This window comes from Triticum aestivum, chromosome 4A, assembly GCF_018294505.1.
Source record: "Triticum aestivum cultivar Chinese Spring chromosome 4A, IWGSC CS RefSeq v2.1, whole genome shotgun sequence".
NCBI classification, from domain to species: domain Eukaryota; kingdom Viridiplantae; phylum Streptophyta; class Magnoliopsida; order Poales; family Poaceae; genus Triticum; species Triticum aestivum.
In genome coordinates this window covers 295,473,078-295,490,214 of record NC_057803.1, presented here as the reverse complement: position 1 = coordinate 295,490,214, position 17,137 = coordinate 295,473,078, and the positions used below count along the sequence as shown (strand labels likewise).

At 43.8% G+C, this 17,137-nt stretch overlaps 1 protein-coding gene across 1 annotated transcript; it reads left to right on the top strand.

Annotated features, from left to right (window-relative positions):
• The first annotated feature begins 13,821 nt into the window (after positions 1 to 13,821).
• LOC123081981 (uncharacterized) lies at positions 13,822 to 16,933 on the top strand. The gene is made up of 3 exons (XM_044504455.1): positions 13,822 to 14,243; positions 14,837 to 14,962; positions 16,385 to 16,933. Exons 1-3 carry the CDS (start codon positions 14,025 to 14,027, stop codon positions 16,508 to 16,510), a joined length of 471 nt encoding a protein of 156 aa, XP_044360390.1. The 5' UTR covers positions 13,822 to 14,024; the 3' UTR covers positions 16,511 to 16,933.
• The last annotated feature ends 204 nt before the right edge of the window (positions 16,934 to 17,137 follow it).

Genomic DNA, 17,137 nt, shown 5'->3' with positions numbered 1-17,137 from the left:
ATAACAAGAGGTAATTTAGTAACATGAAAATTTAAAAAACCATATTTTCCTCTCTCATAATAATTGCATGTACGATCATAATCAAATTCAACAATATAGCTATCACAAAACATATTGTTAACACAATCCACATGCATGAAAAGTTGACACTCTTCCAAAATAGTGGGATTAAAATTAACTAAAGTCATGACCTCTCCAAACCCACTTTTATCAAAAATTTCATAGTATCAAACATTCTCCAAATATGTGGGATCTAAAGTTGACACTCTTCCAAACCAACTTTCAATAATATTGCAAACACCATTATCAATCTCATATTCATCATGGGGCTTAAATAATTTTCAAGATCAAAAGAAGAATCAACCCAATCATGATCATTGCAACAAATAGTAGTCATAGCAAAACTAGCATCCCCAAGCTTGAGGGTTTGCATATCATTAACACAATTGACATTAAGAGAATTTATGATAACATCATTGCAGTCATGCTTTTATCGAAGGAACTATCAAAATATGGGTGCAATAGCAATGATCTCATGTTTAACATAAGGAACTATAGCAAACTCATCTTCATAAATATTGGCATCATGGCCACAAGAATAGCAAGCATCATGTTCATTAGGGGATATTTCAATCAAATCATCGGAATCATAATTATCTATAGATTCATGCATATCATTATTTTCTTTCGAAGCAATGGTCATTTTTTCAATAAATTCTTTGACATAGACATTATGAGCATAGTTTTCACAGCAATATTTAAGTATGTCAAAATTTTCCGATTCGTACAGATTAATATCATACTTTCCAATCAAAGAAGCAACTTCATAAGCACCCTTAAAAGCAACAAATTCTTCAATTTGTTCGATATCGTAGTAACTATAAACACCCTTTGCATAAGAAGATAATAAGATAAATATTTGTCAATCCCTTCACGGTCACTTACGAAAGTGAGATCTGACAGAGATAACAAGATAAATATTTTTGGTATTTTTCAGGTATAGATTGGAAAGTAAGGATTGCAAAATAAACTATGATAGAAATAGAAAATAGATATGAAAATAATATGATGGAAGATAGACCCAGGGGCCATAGGTTTCACTAGTGGATTCCATCAAGATAGCAAATTCTACGGTGGGTGAACAAATTACTATGGAGCAACTGAGAGAAAAGCGAATAATTATGAGAATATCTAGGCATGATCATGTATATAGGCATCACGTCCGCGACAAGTAGACCGAAACGATTCTGCATCTACTACTATTACTCCACACATCGACCGCTATCCAGCATGCATCTAGAGTATTAAGTTCATAAGAAGAGAGTAACGCATTAGGCAAGATAAACTCAAGCAATATGACATAAATCCCATCTTTTCATCCTCAATGGCAACAATACAATACGTGCCTTGCTGCCCCTGCTGTCACTGGGAAAGGACACAGCAAGATTGAACCCAAAGCTAAGCACTTCTCCCATTGCAAGAAAGATCAATCTAGTAGGCCAAACCAAACTGATAATTCGAAGAGACTTACAAAGATATTTAAATCATGCATAAAATAATTCAGTGAAAAATCAAATACTGTTCATAGATAATCTTGATCATAAACCCACAATTCATCGGATCTCAACAAACACACCGCAAATGGAATTACATCGAATAGATCTCCAAGAGAATCGAGGTGAACATTGTATTGAGATCCAAAGAGGGAGAAGAAGCCATCTAGATAATAACTATGGACCTGAAGGTCTATGGTAAACTACTTACACATCATCGGAGAGGCTATGGTGTTGATGTAGAACCCCTCTGTGATCGATTCCCCCTCCGGCGGAGCACCGGAAAAGGCCCCAAGATGGGATCTCACGGTTACCGAAGGTTGCGGTGGTGAAAATAGGGTTTCGTGGTGCTCCTGGATGTTTTCGGGGTATATGGGTATATATAGGAGGAAGAAGTACGTCGGTGGAGCTGCGAGGGGCCCACGAGGGTGGGGGCATGTCCTCCTGCCTCGTGGCCTCCTCGCTTCTTTCTTGACGTCCACTCCAAGTCTCCTGGATCACGTTTGTTCCAAAAATAACTCTCCCGAACGTTTCATTCCGTTTGGATTCTGTCTGATATTACTTTTCTGCGAAACACTGAAATAGGCAAAAAAACAGCAATTTGCACTGGGCCTTTGGTTAGTAGGTAGTCCCAAAAATAATATAAAAAGGTATATTAAAGCCCATTAAACATCCAAAACAGATAATATAATATCATGGAACAATCAAAAATTATAGATACGTTGGAGACATATCTGGCAGCGGCCACATGAAGTCATAGCAGGGAATGGGGTAACAATCGCATGCTAAGCTCTTCGGTCCATATATATGGTCCATGTGCCACCAAAGAGAAGGGCCACCTCGGAGTCATTGTCTATTGAGAGGGAACAAGTACGGCCTATGAACGGTGTGCGGGGCCTGCCCCTTCATCTGCTTCAGAACTCTGTGCCGCAAGATGTGGACCCTAGCAACCAAGGCCCATCCCGTGCACCGCAAGCCAACTGTACCCACACCATGCATGCACGCGGGGCCAAGTAGACACCCACCAGACAACCTTAACAATGCACACAGGACACATGTGCACTCATTAGCCATCTAGCTCCCAGCCACATGAAATCATAGCAGGGATTGGGGGTGACAGTCCCATGCTAAGCTCTGGTCCATATATGGGCCATGAGCTACCAATGGGAAGGGCCACCTCCGAGCCGTTATTAAGGGCAAAAATGTCGGGTGCCATCTGCCGCCACTACAATCCGTGCAAATTCATGAGGGATCGAAATTTCTTGGGACCTTTCATGGTGTGGGTGTGGTCGAACATCGAGAGCGGCACGCATAAGCCTTCACATAGGTTGTGTGTAAACGAGACCAAAACGCATCCCGGAGCTAGCCATCGAGAGGGAACGAGTCCGGCTTGTGGATGGAAAGCGGTGCCCACCCCATCATCTGCTTCAGCACTCTGTGCCGCAAGATGTGGGACCTAGCCACCAAGGCACGTGTCGTGCGCCGCACGCCAACTGGACCCACACCATGCATGCACTCATGGCCACGTAGACACCCACCGTTCAACCTTGACAATGAACAGATGACACATGCGCACTCATTATCCATCTAGTCCCCCAGCCATGCACACCTAGCCACCTACACTCAAACCATGCACCGTTAGCTAGGTTGACCTACACCATACATCCACCATTGACCCCACCACGGTTCTTTCGACCTTCGACGAGTCCCTCCCCTCGGTATGCCAGGCATGCCAAAGAGGCACGCGGCAACACATATTGCACACCGAGATCCAACGTCATTCACTAGTGCTAGCAAACCTATCCACATGAGCATCTCTGCGCATGGTGGACACAAGCTCATGGTTTTGATCGAGAAGGCTAGCGGCGCATGTTGTTGGCCCGGTTAGCTACGGGTGCATGATATCGGTCCAGATGAAACGCATGGTACCGCGTGGATGAACATTCCCCTCCTCGGTACCGGACATCGGGCATATGGTAGATGTATCTGCCTGGTTGCCGATGAAGTTTTGTCACATCCATTTGCCATTCCATTGTTTTTAAAGTTTTACAACATATTTTCAGACAAATATAAAACATGACACGTGCAGATGAAACAAGCCTACAAATGCAGTTGTCCCACTGTATGACTTTGTTCTATGTAATGAGGGAGCAGTTGCATTACAGAATTTTTTGAAGGGAAGTTGCATTACTCCTAAATCATGGTTGTGCATGATCAGGCTATATATTTTGGTGAGAAGTTGCATTTTGACATGGCAGACGTGGTGGTGTGAACAACGCATGGTGAGGTGTGAACGTGGCTCCAAATGCGTTTGACCAGCGAAGGACTAAAGCCATCCGCTCCGCTTCCCCATAGCATTAATCTCATCGCCGCCCTCCTCTTCCTGTACTCTTCTCCATCCACAAATCCACAAATATCCACAATCGAGGGTTTTCTCCTTCCACACCTCACCACTCGTCGTGCACTTCCCGCCGCTACACCTCTGTCGTCGAGATGCCCAAGCACACCATGGGAGGGAGGGCCGATGCCAGGGCCGACGCCATGGCATACGAAGCATGAAAGCCCCGTGCAAAGCTAGACATGGAGAAACCCGTCCCCGCCGATGAGGCGTCGAGCGGGTAGCAGGGTGGCCTTGACATCGTCGACGACATCCAAGCTCTTCATCTCGTGCAGGTGGCACCTATGCCGAAGCAGGTGGCTCCTCTGCCGGAGCAGGTGACTCCTCTGCCACGCCATCTTCCTCTGCCGCAGCCCGTGGTCAACATCGACGATAATGACGATGGAGAAGTGGTCAGTCATCTAACTCCTATTTTGGTAATATCCTAGGTTACCTTGTTTAGTCCTTTCTCCATTTTTGGGAATGTCTAGGGTTTCTACTTTTTTTCCATCTATGAAATCCGTACCTAGATTCGTTAGATCTATTAGGTTTCAGGGCGGATCCACATGGGTGCATGGGAGTGGGGGTCGGCTCCTCATTGTATAGGTTATCTTGTTTTTAAGATCTACCAACCAGTCCGATCCCATGACTCTCGTGCATCCAAAATGTGTTGATGCCAAAGTTTGATAGCAGAAGCACCGATACAGTGGTGCACCTGAATTTTTTTGGCCGGAATTTCTTATATATGGTTCTTTTATTGGTAAATGGGCTAAAAGTGGTGTAGTTTGTGCACTAAACTTCATGACAATTTGTATAAAACTAGCCTATCACGCTTAATCCAGCAGACACTTTTTTGTCGTTCAATTTGCTCAACGCCAATTGCTTGATTCCTGGAGTCCAATTACCATAGGGTGTAATATTTTAGACTTGTTATCATCCCTACTTGAAATATATTATTTGGTTCCTTATTTTTAGCATAATATTTTCTGCATGTAAAGGATAACAACACCATGCCTTGTTCATGAAAATGTCATACTGTATGGTCATGTAGTAAATAATCTTCATTTTCTGTCATTCATGCCAGTACTATCAGTATGATGGAAAAATAATATTTTCACATGAACATTTTAGATATTACTCCTAACTCTTCCATTTCATGAGTAACAAAAGCAGAGGCAGAAGAATGCCTTCTAGAGTCAAAAGCCAACTTGACCTTAGCCGTTTGAAAAATATTGTTGTAGTTTTAGTTTGAAATATAAATTTTTGAACACCCAACTATGAAATCCTGGATCTGAAGCTGTGGTGCTAGGTACATTAGTTGAGGCATGTATATGACATTTTTCGATCTATATAAAATATTTTGCCATTTATGTGGGCCCAGGTAGCTGCTCTGGCTCCTCAGACGGAGCAGGTGTCTCCTCTGCCACGGGTGACACCTCCTATGCCCGAGCCTGTGGTCGTCGGCGACGTCAACAAAGAAGATGCTAGTCATCTATCTCCTTTAATTTTTTGTAAAATCCTAGGTGTTCTCTGGTATGTCCTTTTCTCTATTTTGGGGAAGGCCAGGGTTTCTTTTTATCGTTGATTGATGGACTCCATATCAATATTTTGTAGATGTGTTAGGTAACTAGCTAGGTTACATGTGTTGAGCCCTGTATAGGCCATATTTTGATCTAGATAAATATTTTCTACAACTTAAGGATAACAACACCATGCCTTGTTTATGAAAATGTCATATTGTATGGTCATGAAGTAAATAATCTTCATTTTCTGTCATTCATGTCAGTACTGTCATTATGATGGACAAAGAATCTTTTCACATGAAAATTTTAGATATTACGCCCTCCATTTGAAAAATATTGTTGTGGTTTTAGTTTGCAATATAAATTTGTGAATAGCCAAGTATGAAATCCTGGATCCACAGCCGTGTAGCTAAATTACATTTGTTGAGGAATGTATATGTAAGTTTTCGACTGATATAAATTATTCTGCTAATAATCCAGAACAGGTAGCTCCTCTGGCTTCTCTGCTGGAGTAGGTGGTGGCTCCTCAGCCTCAGCCGGATGTTCGTTTTCCGCATGTATTGCCTCCTCTGCCCCCGCCTGTGGTCGTGGCCTACGTGAATGAAGAAGACTTCAGTCATCTATCCCCTTTATTTATTTATTTCTTTTGTAATTTCCTAGATTTTCTATGGTTAGTACAAGGCAAATAAGGTATTAAAATATAGAGTACATGTTTGGATGCTTTTGTTCTTTATGCACTTGATCAATCTTGGATTTAAATGTTCCATAAGTGGTTGTGGCAATGATTTTAAGTATTGATTAAATCTAAGCAATGGCTATTTTAGAAAAAAAAATTGGATATCATCAATGCTTTACTTGAGTTGTTTTAATTAGTTTTTGTGTAGGGTTTTTATCATTTATGCCACCAGTTGTATCCCACTACTCAATTTTTCCATTAGAAGTTACAGACGCTCAAAAATGCCATCGATTCGTGAGATGCTTACTAAAAAATGCCATTAGATATATCAAAAATGCCATCGTTTCGTTAGATGTTTGCTCAATATTTCCATTAGACATTGTTATTTCATGTCAAACTTGTTGACCACCCAATATGACAAAAAAAGCCTAGACCCACATTTCAGTTCTCTCTATCTCACAATGATAAGTGTAGCCCCACTTGTGAGGAGTAAGTAAACAAATAATTTTACAGCAAAATAAGAATGATATTGGGATCAAGTGGGCCCACACTTTATTGTAGTGAGATAGAGGGAGAGCTGGCATGTTGGTCCATTGGTATTGATGCCATTATAACATGTCAAAGGAGATTTGAGATCACAATAATGATGTGCAGTGGCATTTTTGAGCATGTGTCTAATGAAGCGATGGCTTTTTTTAGCAGTAGAAATTCCTAGTGGCGAAACTGAGTTGGGACACAACTGGTGGCATAAATGATAGAAACCCTTTTTTGTAAGTACAACATTTGGGATCACTTATTGTCAGAATTCATAATAGCCACTTTACCTAGAATGTTGAATAGTTCAGGAACATTGATGGGTGGGTTATCGATCAACAAGGGAAACTTCCACGACGAAAACATGGGGACTTTTAATATCCATCATCATAAGCACACAAAATTCTAACCCTAAATAGATACAACTCACTAGCTATTTTATCTAGACATGCATGTAAGTTATAAGTCATTTTTTGCATTAGTACATCTGTATGCTGCTCTGCCATGTTACATAATCAGTTCATGCATTTTTACGTAATAAGTGAATTTTGTTGCACTAAAGGGTTGTTTGGTTTTTGACTAACTTTGCCAAAGATTGCCACACCTAAGGTTTGGCAAGTTTGACCAACTTACGTGAGTGTTTGGTTCCAGCCACACCTTAGGCAAGCCACACTTGGGCCCCACATGGCATACACACAAGAAGTGTGGCAAGATTCCCTTAGGCTTGCCAACTTGTGGCTCTCATTTTAATGGACTAACCTTAGGCAAGCTTGGGGAAAATGTGTGGCAAAATATGGCAATGCTAGTGCTCTCTTCGACATGTATGGTTGATCCTTCATTTTTTTACTATATGGTACTATCCCATTTAGTTGCTTATGTAGCAACTAATAAGTTATGCATTTGTTTTTTCAAGATCATTTCAAGATATTTTACGTTGTCATCTATTACATTATGTTTCATAGACTCTGTGCCTGCTGAATTCTCATATCAAATATACTTACGCAACATATTGTACTACATGTAGGTACTAATCGACGACGTCGACAACAACGCAGAAACCCAGAGGATCTACATGAGGCGCAAGGTGAGGAAGATGGACAGTGGTATGCACGACAAACATGTCAGGCCTAGAATCGGAAGGGGTGTATGGATGCCCTTACAGCAACAAGTTGATGAAAGGCAGCCTGACGAGTGCCATTCAGCATGCACTCAAAGCATCCCGTGGCTCCCTCAAGAATGGCCACACTTTCAGGGTGGCGCACGCCGCGTACGCCGAGTACTTGATGAGGCTTTAGGTCAGTGCGCACCCTCGCAGCTAGAACTGATGCTCTTTTGGTTTTAACTATGCTAAGTACTACCCTATGTTATACTATGTTGGTGAACGTTTATGGTTGAACTATTTGCACCAGTACTGCTAAGTGGTGTTTGGTTTTGTATATATGGAAGCGTTGAACTAAGGTTGACCTATGTTAATTGGTGTGTGGTTTGGCATGTAAGGTACTACTGAAATGCAATTGCAGCCTTTAGAAGGGGGGTTAACGAGCTACTCTGCTTGTTAAACTCGTGCTCATTAATCCTCGGCTCATTGAGACTAAGTAACATAAAACCCTGATTGGCTAGGTTTGTTCGAAGCTAGTTAAGCTTGTGAGCACTCGTTAACAGATTCTGCTGTGTTACGCCATACATGATGAGTGTGTAGATGTGGTTTTCAAGAAGGAAGATAGTCACTCAGAAAGGAAATGCACTAGTTTGTTGCCTCCTATCTAGATTAGATTGAATAGATGGGCTGAGGTGCCTACAAAAATTGTCGCGTAAGATGAAAATTGGTGTTATGTTGTTACTAACGAGCTACTCGTGGAACTCGTTAGCTCGTTCACTAAGAAGCGATCAATGTGCCTGTGTGTTGCAACAGATCCAAAGTAGAATAATGCATGGTCATAAACTTGAAAGAAAAACACTAGTTTTGGTATATATATCACTAAAAATATAATCGTATTAAGTTTCACTCAAAATTTATTCCTCGTGAATGTCTTGATGAGGTGGGGGAGGGATGCGTTTGGTTTGAAGATACTAAGGTGTTTCTGCAAATTGGAGCAAAGAAGTGGGGTTTTGTTCCAAAAATGTGATAGCTTACATAACAGTCGTTAGAAGCAGATCTGATGGTTAGAAATGACATGGCCACATGAAACGGGACCATATTGCATGTCGGATCAAGCCATCGAGAGGGAACGAGTCTGGCCCGTGGAGGGCATGCGGGAACTGATCCTTCATTTGCCTCAAAACTTGGTGCCACTTTCTGTGGTCTCTATCCACCAATGCCCACCCCATGCTGTGACGCCCGGATAATCAAGCTACAGTAATTCCCAGCTAATGGTGCCACATCACCACGGTTACTGTTGTTAACCCCATGTTAGTTCAAAACCAATTCAAATTCAAATTTGAATTTAAGTCAAACGATAAAAGTTTTCTAATGACAAAACTAAAATGTTCAATGTGTTGCAAATAATCATTGGGAAATTTTCATGTTGAAACCCACACTTTTATGAAATATCAAGTACACTCTAATAATTAAAACGGTGGCTAGAACAATAGAGTTAAATACCTTTCCATTTATGAAAAATTCAGACAAACACAAAAGCCTCACATACTTTTTATGGCAATACTAGCTAATGCAAGGTATTTAAGTGGCCAAGTCCCACTTTTTTTACAAAATACATTGCTAGCTAAAGGAAAGTGCAAAACGAAAAGAATAAATATAAAGCAGAAAGTAAATAAAGAAAAGGAGAGAAAAGCAAAACAAAGCCCCCTGCCCCCTAGGCCAAAACCCCCCTCCCCGGCCCAGTTGGCCGCAGCAGGCCGGCCCAAACCGGCCCAGCCGACCCCCCTCACTCCCTTATCCCCCACCCTGGTCTAACCCTAGCTCACTACCCCGCACGTCGCCCCACTCCCCTCTCCCGCACGATCCCCTCGCTCCTCCCCCCCCGATCGGATCTAGATCAAGCAGCAGACCCCGACACCATCGTCTCTCTCCTCCCCCTCGATCCTCACCAGGACCGCCTCGGCGTCGCCCCACCCGCCGCTCGCCACTGTCATCATCACCGGACCGCTCCGCCTCACACTAGCGCCCCGCCGCCGCATCGACGTCGCCGCCACCGAATCACCTCGCTGTCGTTCACCGGGTCACCCGCGACCTTGCTGGCGCTGCCTCCCCGTCGGGCCGCGTCATCCTCGCCCCCGCCGCGCTGGACTGCCTCTTCCCCGGCTCTCCTTTGCCGGTCCTCCCCATGCCCTGCCGCCCTCTTCTCTTCAACGGGGGTGAGCTCCCCGTCGGGCCCCGTCTGTCACCCCCCTTCGAACGCTGCGCTCCCATGCCGTCCCGTCGCCGCGCCTGCCTCTGCGTGGCGGCGCCACGTCGCGGCTTCCGCATGCCCGCGCGCGCCCAGTGCGCGCCTTGCGCCTCTGCGCCCGCCGCATGGGCCGGCTCCCACCAGCTGCTGCTCCGCCGCTATGCTGCTACTGCTGCTTTTGCCCGTAGCCGGCGTCGCTTGGGACCTCCCTCGCTGCCACCCCTAGCACCGGTGGACGTGGGACCTTAAGCAAGTTTGAACATGACCAGCGACGCCCATTTTGGTGGCCTGCAGCCGATTTCCGACGACATCCCGTGCGTCGCCGCCGTGTTTTGGTCGCCGGCGGCTAAACATCAGCGCCGCTTACGTGTCCGCTTAACCTAGCCACTAATGACGTCTAGTGCCAGTGACTGCTGGGACCTGCCTCCTAATCAACCGCAACTTAATTAAACGGGCTAATTAACTAACCTAATTACTCCCTGACATGTGGGCCTCCCCTATAATTAGCCCTGGGTAAAATATAACCACTGATTAAATGGTTGAGACAATGACAGGTGGGACCACTCCACTGTTCTAGTGGATAAGGCTGACTTGTCAGCGGCTGACTCAGCTGACTAGCCCCACCAGTCAGCCTGTGTGTTGCATTTGCTAGGTACACTTCTGTGTACCCATAGTAAATAAATATTAATTTATTTTTGAAATAAATTAAATCCAACAATTAGTAAATCAGTTAAAAGTTTGAAAAATAATTAATTAATTAATTAAGTTAATTAATCCTATTTAATTAATCTAATTAACCTTTTAGTTTAATTAAACAGTAATTAGTTTAACCTAAACCCTAATCAACCTAACAGTGTACGACAGGTGGGTCCCATTGGGCCCACACGTCAGTTGACCAGTCAATGCCTCTGTTGACTGCTGACGTCATGCTGACGTCGGCGTGCACTGTTCTGGATAATGTTGATTAAATTGATTAAATAAATCCTAAAAATGATTTAAATCTTTAAAATTAATATAAAATAAACCGTAGCTCGGATGGAAAAACTTTGTACATGAAAGTTGCTCCGAATGACGAGACGAATCCGGATACGCAGCCCGTTCGTCCGCCACGCATCCCTAGCATAGCGAACACGCAACTTTCCCCCTCCGATTCGTCTGTCCGAAAACGCGAAACACCGAGGATACTTTCCAGGATGTTTCCCCCCTTCATCGGTATCACCTCATACGGCGTTAGGTCACCCCTAGCACCGGGCATTGCCATGTTATGATTGTGTTGCTTTGTTTGCTATGTTATTTATTGTGTTCCCCTCCGTTACTTCTTTCTGGTAAATCCTGAGCTCACTGTCGGTGCCCTTGTGGTCGACTACATCGACGATGAACCCTTCTTGCTAGAGCAACCAGGCAAGCCCCCCCCCCCCCTTGATCACCAGATATCGCCTACTCTTCTCTCTACTGCTTGCATTAGATTAGCGTAGCATGTTACTGCTTTCCGTTAATCCTATTCTGATGCATAGCATGTCATTGTTGCTACAACTATTAATACCTTACCTGCAATCCTAAATGCTTAGTATAGGATGCTAGTGTTCCATAAGTGGCCCTACACTCTTGTCCGTCTGGGCCGTGATCACTCGGGAGGTGATCACGGGCTATTGCTTTATACTTTATACTGTTACATTACTTATGATACTGTTCGGAGATGGGGGCTGAAGGGGCAGGTGGCTCCATCCCGGTAGAGGTGCGCCTGGGTTCCCGACTGTTACTTTGTGGCGGAGCGACAGGGCAGGTTGAGACCACCTAGGAGAGAGGTGGTCCTGGCCCTGGTCGGCGTTCGTGGATACTTAACACGGTTAACGAGATCTTGGTATTTCTTCTGAGTCTGGCTACTGGCCTATACGCACTAACCAACTACGCGGGGACAATTATGGGCACTCGACTCCGTGGTATCAGCCGAAGCCTTCGTGACGTCAGCGATTGAGCGGCGCGCACCGGGTTGGACTGGAACGCCTGCTCTTGTATAAGGGAGGCTAGGTCTGCTCACCGGCCGCGTACGCAACATGCAGGTGTGCAATGGGCGATGGGCCCAGACCCCTGCGCCATAGGATTTAGACCGGCGTGCTGACCTCTCTGTTGTGCCTAGATAGGGCTGTGACATGTTGATCTTTCGAGGCCGGGCATGACCCAGAAAAGTGTGTCCGGACAAAGGGGATCGAGCGTGTTGGGAAATGTGGTGCACCCCTGCAGGGAAGTTAATCTATTCGAAAAGCCATGATCTTAGGTAATAGGATGACTTGGAATTGTACCTTGACCTTATGACAACTAGAACCTGATACTTAATAAAACACACCCTTCCAAGTGCTAGATACAAACCAGTGATCGCTCTCTCACAGGGCGACGAGGGGAGGATCATCGGTTAGGATTATGCTATGCGATGTTACTTGGTGAACTTACCATCTACTCTCTTCTTCTGCTGCAAGATGGAGGTTACCAGAAGCGTAGTCTTCGAAAGGACTAGCTATCCCCCTCTTATTCCGGCATTCTGCAGTTTAGTCCATATATGAGACCCACTTTTCCATTTGATACCAATGCATACATATGTAGTGTAGCTCCTTTCTTGCAAGTACTTTGGATGAGTACTCATGATTGCTTTGCTCCCCCCTTTCCTCCTTTTCTCTACTTGATTGCTGCGACCAGACGATGGAGCCCAGGAGCTAGACGCCACTGTTGATGATGACTACTACTACTCGGGAGGTGCCTACTACTACGTGCATCCCGCTGACGACGACCAGGAGTAGTTTAGGAGGATCCCAGGCCGGAGGCATGCACCTCTTTCGATTTGTATCCCAGTTTGTGCTAGCCTTCTTAAGGCAAACTTGTTTAACTTATTTCTGTACTCAGATATTGTTGCTTCCGCTGACTCGTTTATGATCGAGCTCTTGTATTCGAACCTTCGAGGCCCCTGGCTTGTAATATGATGCTTGTATGACTTATTTTATTTGTAGAGTTGTGTTGTGATATCTTCCCATGAGTCCCTGATCGTGATCGTACACGTTTGCGTGTATGATTAGTGTACGGTCAAATCAGGGGTGTCACACATGCACCGCACGCTTGCTGGACCATCACGATGCATGCACACATGGCCACATATACACCGATCAGTCAACCTTGACAACATGGACATGACGTAGGCACACTTATTAGTCATCTAGCCACCAACCACGCACATCTAGCCAGCTACACTCATATCGTGCATCGCTAGCCAACTACACATATTGCACAACAAGATTGGGCATCATGCACTATTTTGCCATAAAATGTGTCTAGTTGAGCAACGCGTTGCCCATGGTGGACATGAGGGCAGTTCGCATCGAGGTGGCTAGTAGTGCATGTTACCGGTCGGGTTAGCTAGGGGTACATGATATGGGTCGGTATGAACGTTGTCGCATCGCACCACATCTGATTCCCCTCGACGGTACCAGATGTCGTAATGTCATGCATATGGTAGACGAATTTGCATGACGAGACAAATTTGAACTAACTGCCATGGTTTAGGTGCATGTTGAGATTCAATATTTAGGAATTAATAAATAAATACAACAAATCAATTGTTTTAACATCAAAGCCGATGACACTAGTTAATGCTGAACTTTTGTAACTTTTCATTTGCCATCGCTTTGTTTCTGAAGTTTTCAACATATTAAAAAACAATACAACATGACACGTGCATTACTCCTAAATCCTAGCTGTGCACGATCGTGCCCATCTCAAACCTTCCTAGCACATCAGGGGCGGTGTGAACAACGCACGGGGTGGTGTGAATATGGCCAAAGTAGTACTAATTAGTCATCCCAAAGTCTAGAGCCTGCCGCTCCGCTTCTCACTTATCAATCTCATCGTCGGCCGCGTCGTCCTCTTCCCCATCCACAAATCCACAGATAGGCACAAACGAGGGTTTTCCGCTCCCACGCCTCACCGCTCGCCGTGAACCCTTCCCACCGCTGCACCTCCGCCGTTGAGATGCCGCGCACTATGGGAGGGATGGACCACACCGGCGGCGACGCCCGGGCCACTGGCGAGGGGTCGAGCGGGTGGCAGGGCCGGCTTGATGTCCTCGCCACTGTCCTGGATCTTCATCTAGAGGAGGTGGCTCCTTCGCCAGTGCAAGTGAATCTTCTGCCGCGGCTGCTGACTCCTCCAACCGATCATGTGGTCGATGACGACGACGAAGGAGAAGAGGTCAGTCATTTACCTTCCATTTTGGGCCAAATCCAAAGTTTTCTTTGGTCAGTGCTTTCCTCCTTTTTTGGGGAAGACTAGGGTTTCTGTTTTCCTTTATTCGAAGAAATCGCTGCCTAGATTCTGTAGATCTAGGTTCAGGGGTAGGGGTTTACCAATCAATTTTTTGGTAGAAAATTAATGAAGGTGTATGAAAGGTAAAAGGACAAAAAGTGGTATACTTTCTTCACCAAACTTCATCCCAATTTGTATAAAACTACTTGATTCGTGGAGCCCAAATACCATTGATTTCATTATATGGTCATGCAGTCAATAATTCTCATTTTCTATCATTCATGTCAGTACTATCATTATGATTGGATAGATTTTTTTTCACATGAACACTTTATATATTACTCCCTCTGTATCAAAATTATTTGTGGGTTTTTTGTTTGCGATATAATGTTTTTTAAACCCTTGTGTGAAATCCTAGATCGGCTGCTGTCTAGCTAGGTTACATTTTTTGAGCCACGTATATGTCATTTTTTGATCTATATAAGTTGTTGTGCCAATAATCCGGCACGGGCGTGCTTGACATCCTTGCTGTCGTCCAGGTTCTTCGGTCACAACAGGTGGCTCATCAGCCGGAGCAGGTGGCTCCTCTGCCGCAGGCGGTTCGTCTTCTGCCACTGGATCCTCTTGTGCCCGAGCCTGTGGTTGCCGTCGACGTCGACGAAGATGTTAGTCATCTATCTCCTTTATTATTATTGTAAAATCCTAGGTTTTCTCTGGTCTATCCTTTCCTCTATTTTTGGGGAAGGCTAGGGTTTCTTTTTTTCTTTAATCGATGAAATGCCTTTCTAGATTTTGTAGATGTGTTATGTAACTTGCTAGGTTACATGTGTTGAGCCCTTTAGAGGTCATTTTTTATCTATATAAATTGTTCTGCTAATAATCCGGCTAGGATTGGTTGTTGTGCTTATACTAGTTCATAGCTGCACCTTAGAATTGAATTTCCTATGCAGATGATTGTGATAATAACATAAAGATTGATTTGCGCTGAGCACGAGTTATCCACTAGGCAAATAAGGTCTTAAAATGTTGAGTATATGTTTTGCTGCTTTTGTTCTTTGACCACTGATCTTTAGTTTAAATTTAATGATCTACCTAAGTGATTGTGACAATGATATTAAACATTGATTATCTCTAAGCAGCAGCTAATGCATAAAGAAACTGGATTTCATCGCTATTTTACTTGAGCTTTATTAATTAGTTTCTTTGTAAATACAAAATTTTGGATCGCTTCTTGTTAGAATTCATAATAACTACTTAAATAGAATGTTGAATAATTAAGGACCATTGACGGCCGGGGTATCAACAGGGGAATCTGGCACGACGATAAGATGGGGACTTTCAATATCCATGATCCTAACCACACAAAATCTATACGTTAGTAGATACAGGGTGGCTCTTTTATGACAATGGACTGGATGCAAGAAAGCACCAAAATGGTCTTATTTATATAGCAATTTGCGGTTAGCTAACGAGATCCATAAGATAGACAACTGGTGGTATCTTTAAGATAGAGAACCAGGAAATAGTAGCTGGATATGGCAGTCAAATCTTACTACTTGACTAGCAAATATATCAGTGAGCAAGGGTGCTGTGTTGGAACCTTGGAGAATACATATGTAGTTGATTTTTTACTGTTCTAGAGATGACTCTCTTTTCCTATATTGCTAAATATATACAAGTCACTACATATTTTATCGAGTCATGCACCAGTGACACATCAGCAAGTTATCCATGTAAGTTTTAAGTCTTGTTTTTGCATTGGTACATCTTTATGCAGCTCTGCCATGGTACATCATCAGTTCATGCATTTTACGTCATGAGTGAATTTTTTTGGATTAAGTTGTGTGCTCTCATCATCATGGTAAGTGTGTTGGGTGCTTGGCACATACATGTATGGTTGATCCTTCATTATTTTATATTATATGATATCCCATTGGTTGTTTATGTAGCCCCTAATAAATAACACACTTATTCCATCAAGATCATTTAGGGTTTCAGGTTTACGCTATCATCTATAATATTATGTTTCATAGACTCTGTTCATGCTGAATTCCCATTATTTACGCAACATTTTTAACTACATGAAGATACTATCTAAAGATGTCGATAGTGACGAAGAAGGCCAGATGATCTACAGGACGCGCAACGGGAGGGAGCTTGTCGGTGGTGTGCATGTCAGACGTGTCAGTCCTATTGCTGGGGGCTACGGATGACCTTTCTGCAACCGCAAGGTTAATAACACCTGTATGAGTCATGCAGCATGCACTCGGACGAGCCGCTAGCCGCGCCCATGGCTATGCTTCCAAGATGGCACACGCCATGCTTGCTGAGTTCTTGGAGAGGGTTTAGGGCAGCGCGCGCACCCTAGCAACTAGAATGGAAGCTCTTTTGGTCTGAACTAGATTAAGTACTACCTTATTTTGTGGTATGTTGGCAAGACTTTATGGATGAACTATGTTAAGAAGTATTGTATGCTTACTGTTGAACTATGGTACAACTATGCATGTTAAGTTGGGTGCCGACTATATCTGACGTACCAGTGCAATGCAATTGCTGCCTTGAGCTGCAATCAGCTTGGTAGATAGAAATCCAAGCTTCTCGTATAGCAACCTAGGATTGGAATATTGATGCTTTAGTACTCCCTCCATCCCAAAATTCTTGTCTTAGATTTGTGTAAATACGGACGTATCAAGTCATGTTTTAGTCAAAATTTTGGGACGGAGTATTTTCTTGTTTTTTTTCAAATTATTGTCACACGCTTGTTTGTTTATGACATCACATGACCACATTGCTATCATAGCAAATGCATGCGAGACGTGATGACTATTGATGCATGGCTT